At 35.7% G+C, this 8,848-nt stretch overlaps 1 protein-coding gene across 1 annotated transcript; it reads left to right on the top strand.

Annotated features, from left to right (window-relative positions):
• Positions 1–403: 403 nt before the first annotated feature.
• Positions 404–8,496, top strand: LOC115987086 (dr1-associated corepressor homolog). Its single transcript, XM_031110540.1, has 6 exons — positions 404–670; positions 3,187–3,259; positions 3,351–3,444; positions 6,478–6,600; positions 6,838–6,895; positions 7,495–8,496. The coding sequence occupies exons 1-6, from the start codon at positions 638–640 to the stop codon at positions 7,996–7,998; spliced, it is 885 nt and encodes a 294-aa protein (XP_030966400.1). The 5' UTR covers positions 404–637; the 3' UTR covers positions 7,999–8,496.
• Positions 8,497–8,848: the final 352 nt, after the last annotated feature.

Below are 8,848 nucleotides of genomic sequence, written 5' to 3'. Positions count from 1 at the left end.
TATAATATTTTAGAAACTATAGTTAAGTTTTGTCCATGATAGAAAGCTACGAACTGAATCAAACCTCTAGGGAAAGAGCCAAGTTTCTTCTCTAAATTATAACGTAGATTCCAAAAGGCAAAAGTTTTTCTTTAAAAAAAAAAAAAAAAAAAAGCAATTACTTCATATACAATTATTAGTTTCTTACCAATTAAAAGAACAAAACAAATAGGTTACTGAGAAAACGAACTGTCTGTCACGAAACCACATTATCATAGCCTATTTACTTTTGCATTAATAAATGTCTTTTGCAAATCTGTCCTCCTATGATTAGTCCGTCTTGAAATTTTAGTCACAGCATTGTTACTATACTCCAAATTATTTTTTTATTTTTTTATTTTATTTGTTTTTCTTCGTCAAACTCGTGCTGACGGATATTCCGTTGAAACCCGAAGCGAAAAAAAAAGAAAAAAGAAAAAAAAAAAGTCTTTATATTTTTTTGATGGGTAAAAACTTTCGGATCTGAAATGGGTTGTGATTAGATTTTTCATATGATGATGATAATAGCAATGATTTTGTACTGAAAATTTTTGATACTCTGTTTTGTCTTTTTTAATGTTTTAGTATTTAAATTCAATGCCTTAAAGATCTCATAGCCATGAGGAAAAAGCTCGATACCAGATTTCCTGCTGTAAGTTTTCTCTATCTCTCTATCTGTTTTTAGTTTTTTGTAAGCTATGTTTGGTTTCTGAGAAAATGAAATTATGGTAAATTAGTTCAAAATCTTAGCTTTGGGGTTGAATCAGCTGGTGGGTGTTTCAGCTTTGTGGGTTTTATGGGTTGTTTTGATCTGGGGTCTTGTAAAGTTTTGATTTTTTTCATTGCTATGGTTGTGATTTGTGGTAAGAACAAAGAAATGGTTGATGGGTATTTTGTTTTTGGGCTGAATTCTGGATTGGGGTTGTGTTTTTTTTTTTTTTTGTTTAGGTTAGGGTTTGGTTTTTCTGAGATAGAATTGAAATCAGCTTGTGGGTGTAGTATGTTTTTTGGGGCTTATGGTAATATGAGACCGGGTTATGTTTTGCTTAGGTATTTGGGATTGATTTCTGTGTATTGATGTTTAAATCAGTTTCTGGGGGTTTTGTTTTTCGTGACTATTTCATTGGTGACATTTAATCAGTTACGTTGTTTAAGTTCTGGTACCAGTATTGGTTATCAAGTCAATTAATTCATTTTTTTTTTTGGTTCCTTTTGGTGCTGGGGGAGGAGTTGAAAACCTCAGTAATGTTCTTTCATGCCTTTGATTAGTATTGAAATCATGGATAGGATTTCCATGAATGGGGAGTTTTATTTTTTGGTATGTTGGTTTGAGAGTAGGGCTGTTGGGGAAACGAGTTAAGAAGCTATTTAGTATGGTGTTAGTGTTGTTTATGTATCTGGTTTCTATAGAAAGCTTTGTATCCCTTGGGATTACAATACATATGGATCAAATTGGTGAATTATTTTGTTGATTCTGTGTCTAGTGAAGGATGGCATTTCTGGTTTTTTTTTTTTACTAGTTTGAGAACTATATGGGACAGAATTTCTTCTTGGACCCTGAACTTTTAACCTGATATTCGTAATTCAGTTGCCTATGTTCAAGATCTTGTCCACTCGCATCAATTTTGTTAGTTGAAGTTTGAGTTTATTGTAGGGCACCAATGAATGTTAAAGAAAGAACTTTAGCAATATGGCCAGCTGACGAAATCAGATGATTTCTCTTCTAACTTCCTTCTATGATTTCGTACCTAAACATAACAGGGTCTGTTTTCATGGTTGTTTATACTTTATACTCACTTTCCCCCTTAACCGCTGGTAAACATTTCCTGCCTAGAAATATGAATTTGTTGACCCAAAAAATATATTATATATAAAAAATATGGATAGAATGAGATGTCCATCTTTAAACCAAACAAATAGACTAAACTAGAATACTAACACAAAACCAACTGCCCAAACCAATCTGTGGTGGGAGTGATGGCCTTGAAAATGCTCTCTAGGAGCTGCTAGCCTGCTACTCTCTTAGCTGAAAAAAAGGGTCTCCTCATTTCACAACATGTGAATCCAATCCAAAGTATTGTGCATGGAACAAATCACTAACTTGGATTCTCCTGTATCCCTTTGTCAGGCTATAACTTTTAAGAAAGCTCTTATCACTGCATGATTATACAGTGTGTCAGAAGATCTAGTATATCTCCCCTAGTTGTTCTACTTCTGCTTTGAAGTTTGATCTTTTGCCTCTCAATATCATTCCTTTGGCTGGCCTCATAAAAGTTGCTATTAAGTATTGGTCTACTGAATATGACTTGCAACTTGGATTTTTTTTCCACATTGTATAAACCCTTTCTGAAGTCTGAACCCTCTACTTTTTGTAAGCTATTTCAAAAGGTCAGGTGGTAGTTAAACAGTGTTTTAATAAAGTAGTATCTACTGTTTGGTCCCTCATACTTGCCTTGTTTGATAGGTGGTCCCTCATACTTGCTCCAAAACAAAGTAAAAACAACCAGTGACATTTAAAATTATTAGCTTTCTTTAGCAGGGAGTGATCTAGTGCACTTGTCATGAATGACAGATTGATGATGGGATCAGCCAACAGCATGTTCTGGACGTCTTTCCAGAGTATCTTTTCTTTTTCATGAGTGATACACTTCAGAACCTGGAATAAAAAGCCTATAGAAATGTGAAGAGTCCTAACTATTACTGTTGCCTTAGAGGTGCCTCTGATATATTATGTTAATCCTATAATGTAATACTGCTGACCTAGTGGCTCAGGCAACTTAGTTTCCTGGGCCTCACCCCATGGGGGTAGTACAATTGGCTAGGGACCTCGCCTCATGAAGCAAATGTCACTAGTTTGAATCTCCATTCCCCCTCCCCTTGGGCCAGAACTTTAAAAATTCTAAAATTTTAAAAAATCCTAGTTATTAGAAAAGAGGGGGACAGACCTTAGCTTCCTTGGTTTTCTTAATACAATACTTTAATTTGAGAGATCTGTTATACTCTTCTACTGGTGTCTAGCCTGAAAATGTTATCTTATGATGCTCAAAGAGAAGTGACAAAAGATTATTCTAGTTGGTATTTCTCATTTTTAGGTACCTGTAATGTCTTTTAATCGTTGCCATTGCATAATCTAATCTCATTATCTGATATAAAGTATTGATTTGACAGGCTCGGATTAAAAAGATCATGCAAGCTGATGAGGATGTTGGAAAGATAGCATTGGCAGTTCCTGTTTTAGTTTGTGAGTAGATTTGACTTTCTAGGGTATTATGCTTCTTCAGTCCTTTGATATTTAATTCCCTGGCTTATCATCTTCTTGAATAATTATGCAGCTAAAGCGTTGGAGTTATTTTTGCAAGACCTCTGTGACCGTACATACGAGATAACCCTTCAGAGAGGAGCAAAGACTATGAGTTCGTTGCATTTGTAAGTGAAGGATTACATTAATTTGTGTTTTCACAAATTTTTTTTGCCTTTACCATGCATTTTTCTGTGTTTTACTTCTTGACAACTTGGCCTTAAATGAGGGCTGCAGGAACGTAAATTTTTGTCAGGCCTAGATACTCCATTTCATTCATTATTTGATTCCCTAATACGGCAAGTTCTGGTCCTATCACTTTGTTTCTGAGTTTATTAGCTTTGTTTTGTGATAGCTACTGTAGATAATGAGAGGCTTTTATGTACTTTGCTCTCTGCAGTGTAGTTGTTATTCTAATTGCTAATAAATGCTGCTTGTGATCCACCATTTAATTTATTTTTTTTTTGAATTAAGTGCATGAGAAAATCAGTGTAGATAAGACTGTACAATGGTGTCTAACAGCATAGGCAGAACCTTTTAGTAGATGTGGATATGAGTTGGTTCAATGCTAGGGATTTGGGCATACACCAGGGGAGGGAAGATTTAAGGAAAGGAAGAGGGCTAGTTCTTGTTGTATGACCCATAGTTTCAATGGGCCTCTAGTGGAAAAAAGGGTTGACTAAGTGCACATATATATATATATAAAGACTTCAGTGCATTTTGCATGTGTTTCATCTTTGTCAAACTTGTGACATATCTCAATATAAGTGGCATTACTGAAAGTCACCATTTCAGTCAAATTTTCACCATGTGTTTAATTTCTCGTAAATTCTTCAAAATAAAGGGCTAAATTATCGCAATAATTGTGAGTTATCCCTATAAAGAATGAAGGCCTGTGCAACACCCGGCGTTTAACACTCCAAAATCTGGAAATGCTAACCACAGTTTCAATGATAATGGGAATATTTACTGAAATGATTGTGAAAATACCATTATCATATGCACACATAATTCAATAAGCTGTTTTCTCTTGATGTGGCATTGTGATTCACCAATGGCTGTTATAAGTTCATAGGCATCTCAGTCATACTAGTTACTGCTATGGGAATAGTGTATAGAGTAATAGTCAAGTCAGCATTCTCTTTTCAAAAATTCACAAAATCATTCCCAATGTTTTGAATAAAGTATCCTATTACTCTTATTATCGATCAAAAAAAAAAAAGTATCCTATTACTTATCAAAAAAAAAGTATCCTATATATAATGGCCGGAATTATCCAATTTCACTCTTAATTAATTGATTACTATGGGTTTCCTTTTTGAAATGCACATTTGTTTAGGTACTCTGGTTGTTGAGATTGAGGATACTGCATTTTGACCTTATTTTCCATTGTAATGTTACTTCCTTTTGCAAAAACTTAAAAATGACATGGTTAAGTTATGAAGCATTTGATATTCTCAGGCTCCATCTCTTAGGACCTGCTAAATGACAAATCAAATCCTCCATGCGTTCTGTGTTAAGCTCTTATGGAGGGTTAGGACCTACATCTAACAATAGTATATGAGAATCAACTTTGTTAGAATTTAAATGACATATCAATTTTTAGGGGTTTTCACAAATATCACCCATGGGTTTTGATGTGAATGTCCATTTGGTCCTTGGACTATTTGAACAATTAATCTTCAAACCAACCCCTGCACTTTAGTTTTGTAACAAATTAGACCTTCTGTTAGTATTTTCTGTTGAAATTAACAGATTTAATCAATTAACATGTACATAATAATAATGACATTTTAAAATTATTGATGATGTGGAAGTACACATGTTCAGATTTTGTGTGTGTGGAAATACTAGTAAAATTTTTAATTTGTTACAAAACTAAAGTTCAGGGGGTTAGTTCAAATCGAAAGTCCAAGGATCAAATTGACATTCACATTAAAATTCAAGGGTGATATTGTAAAAGCGCTCAAAATTTATATGTGCTGTATTCGTTAAGGGGATTCGTGGCAGGATGAAAAAGGGTGGGAGGAGAGGGGAGGGGAGAGAGAAAAAAAAGAGAAGGGGAGAGAGGGGGGGTTGCTGGGGGAATCCTTTCAAGCCCTCCATTTTCAATCCACAGAAAGGTGCATGCTTTGGAGGAGGGGGAGAGGCTTGGTGTCGGCCATTACTTTATGATTTTGTTCTCTGGCTATTTAATGATTTTGCCCTTGTTTCATACTTTTTTTAATTGTTAAGTTACACCCAATGGGTTTTGAACCCAAAATCTCACCTTCCTTCCATTCTTGTGGGAGGAGGAAGTGCCATTTGATCTAGAGCTCATTGGTCTTTCTTCATGTTCACTTTTTAATTAATAATTGGAGGTCAATGGATGGTAAGGAATTGCGTGTGTCTCTGCACACACAACCACACTCATTCTGACATGAAGTTTTAGGAGGTGCTTTTACATGTGGTACTTTTTTGCGCTTATGTTATTGGTAAAATGCATATGCACTGGTTTGTCTTTCCCTTCTCTCTTCCCCCCTAGAATTGAGCAAAAAACAGTGGCACCCTTTGCATTCCTCCCTTATTAAACCAAGAGTGAGTGATAAGCTCCTTTTCATACCTCTTGTCTTCCTTTCTCCCTACCTTCCATAGCAAACACACTGTTAAGTGGTTGGTAATACACACAACAAGTTTGTCTAGATATTCCTTGCCATATGAAGAATTTTTCTAAAACTAAAGATTATCTGGTTGCCTTCTTATTAGCACACTCCATCTGAATGGTGAGACAAAAATACAGTATTGTCTCAATTTGAAATGCTTCCATCTAATAGATCTTAATTGTGATTATCTATGAAAAAATAGTACTATCTGGCCAGACTTCTCATTATGATATCTTGTATCATTTGCTTACCCCCCTTCTGCCCCAACCCCCCCCCCCCCCTCCCCCCTCCCCAACAATCCATGCCCCATCAGAACCCACCCAAAAGAGAGAACAAATCTGAGGTTATGGATGTGTGTGCGCTTTTGGGATTCTTTTCATAGGTTATTGTTAATGCTTGGAACTCCATTAGGTCTTGTTTCCTTTGGTAATAGTATCATGCTGCTCCCTCTTCTGCATAATTTTTTGTTTAGATGATATTGTCAAATTGATCTTACAAATTTCTGTACTGAATTTGCAGAAAACATTGTGTGCAGAGCTATACTGTGTTTGATTTTCTGAAGGAGGTAGTCAGCCGAGTTCCAGACTATAGTCATGGTCATTCTGATGCTGGTGGCGAGGATCGTGCCATTTCAAAGAGAAGGTTAGAAGAGAAATTCCTGTTCTTTCTTCCCTTCTCATTAACCTTGATATATATATATATATATATATATTATATTGGTTATTACACATGCACCTTCTAGGTCTTGAACCAATGACCTCACCCTCCACATTACTCTTTAAAGGGGAAGAAGGTGCCATTTGAGTTAGCGCTCGTTGGCTTCATTAAACTTGATATACTAAGCAATTAGATATACTCATTGGCTTTTTATTCTACCAGAAAAGCTGCAGGCGATGAATGCAATGACAGTGATGAGGAGTTGAAGAAGAGCAAGATGGTAATAGCTCCTTTCTTAATTAGCCCCCTGACATATTGTTAATAAAGTCATTTGTTTTGCTTTGTTATATCAAAGCATCATGTTTTTCTCATTTACTACTTAGTTGAACAATTTTAATATTCAAGAACTGGGCTGTTTTGTCTCTTATCCTTTTTTTTTGTTGGTATTTTTCACAAGCACATGGTGGGCCTTTAATCCACGACCTTATCTCCACCTTGTTCTTACAATGGGAGGAGGTGCCATTTGAGTTAGAGCTCATGGGCTCTTATCCTTTAATTTTTTCTTGTATGTTCAAAACAAGACTTGTTTGTTTAAAGCAAGGAAAATGCATGTTTAGATCATTCCACTTTCATCTTTTCAATCTCTCTTCAGCAATTTTTAGTGTGAGTTGAGTTGAAATTCATCTGTTAGATTTCAGTGGCTGCTATAATGTGTTTTCTGGTCCTTTCTGCTATACAAAATCTGATATAAAATATACTTTCAGGTTTATTGAAGTTGGCATATAAAAGCATCTTTAAATTGTCGTGGAGTATTTGATTACGTAAGGTGTATATAGGATGTAATAATGATTTTGTTTTCCGATTTTTAATATCCTGCAGCATGAGATGAGTCATGCGCATGCCAGCAGCAGTGGTAGAGGAAGAGGGCGGGGTCGAGGGAGAGGTCGTGGACGAGGCCGTGGAACAATAGAAAGAGAGGCGCACCATATTGATACTGGATCTGACCCCTGCACGTCGCTTCAGCAGGGCAACAAACATAATCAGAACCCTGACACATTGATGGATAATGGTTCTGAGGCAAAGGAATTGTCAAAGGAGAATATTGCCACTACAGATGGTGCCAACCCAGCAGCTCGAAGTTTTGATCTGAATGCCAATGTTGATGATAATGAGGACACAAAGGCCACAGCAGCAGCGGCGACAGCAGCAGCAGCAGCCGCAGCCCCGGCCTCCTCAGCTGGGCCTACTACCGAGACTAGACACGAAGAATACCCCGGATGGTCTCTTTCTGATGTGGACAAGATGGCCATCGACCCTCTTCAGCTTGCACACCTCAGCAAAAGGTTAGACGAGGAAGATGAAGATTACGACGAAGAGGGGTAACAATGCATGAAATGGACACTTATTGTAATAGTTAGTAATTGAAATCAGATTAAAGCTAGCTCAGTGGCAAAGGGAATAAAAGAACATATTGGCGATGAAAACATGGCCCATGAAGGTTTCCACAAGATCAGGAAAGTCCCTTATTTCTTTCTTAGTTTGTCTTCATCACCACGTGTTTCTATCATGCCATTTGCTAACTATCATTTCCAAAGGTAGCTCTCCCTGACAATTGAAGATATATTAGTTTGTTCACATTCACTATTAATCAATGTATGGCAGCCTTGGTAGAGGTAGATTAGAAGCTTTTCTTTACTATATTTTGTTTGATTATGGTTTATAGTTATTAGATCAAGTCAATTCACTTGGTGGTTTTACTTCCTCAGGTGAAAATATGTTTTAGAGTATGTTCTATTAGATTGTCCAGACTGCTTGCTGTAATACATTTCATTAGCCTTATGCATAATGATGGAATGTTACTAGTTGAGACTGTTTTCTGAATTCTCTCTGGAACCAGTAAATACTCTAAATTGGAAAGAAAAAAAAGTATTTGTTTATGTTGCATTCTCAAATGATGATTTTTTAAATAAAAAATAAATTCAATTCCATTCAATTTAATCCATGAAATTTGACTTTAATTTTAAGTCAAAATTTAGCTATAAAATTGCTTATAGTTTTAGATTATAACCTTACTCAACATCTTTTTATTGGAGGTAAATTTTGACAAATTTACCATTGGTTTATATCTTCTATACTTGCAAAATTTCTAAAAAATTAAAGATCAATAACTATGTCATCAATAAATTGTTTAACTTACAAATTTTAACTTACAAGTTTTTGTAATTTAAAATTA

Source organism: Quercus lobata, chromosome 4, assembly GCF_001633185.2.
Source record: "Quercus lobata isolate SW786 chromosome 4, ValleyOak3.0 Primary Assembly, whole genome shotgun sequence".
Taxonomy (NCBI): domain Eukaryota; kingdom Viridiplantae; phylum Streptophyta; class Magnoliopsida; order Fagales; family Fagaceae; genus Quercus; species Quercus lobata.
This window is presented reverse-complemented; position numbering and strand designations above follow the sequence as displayed.

Coding starts and splice junctions, on each gene's coding strand:
- LOC115987086 (XM_031110540.1), top strand. CDS start 638: ATGAGGAAAAAGCTCGATACCAGATTTCCTGCT. Junction 671..3,186: donor TCGATACCAGATTTCCTGCT/GTAAGTTTTCTC, acceptor TTGATTTGACAG/GCTCGGATTAAAAAGATCAT. Junction 3,445..6,477: donor ACTATGAGTTCGTTGCATTT/GTAAGTGAAGGA, acceptor CTGAATTTGCAG/AAAACATTGTGTGCAGAGCT.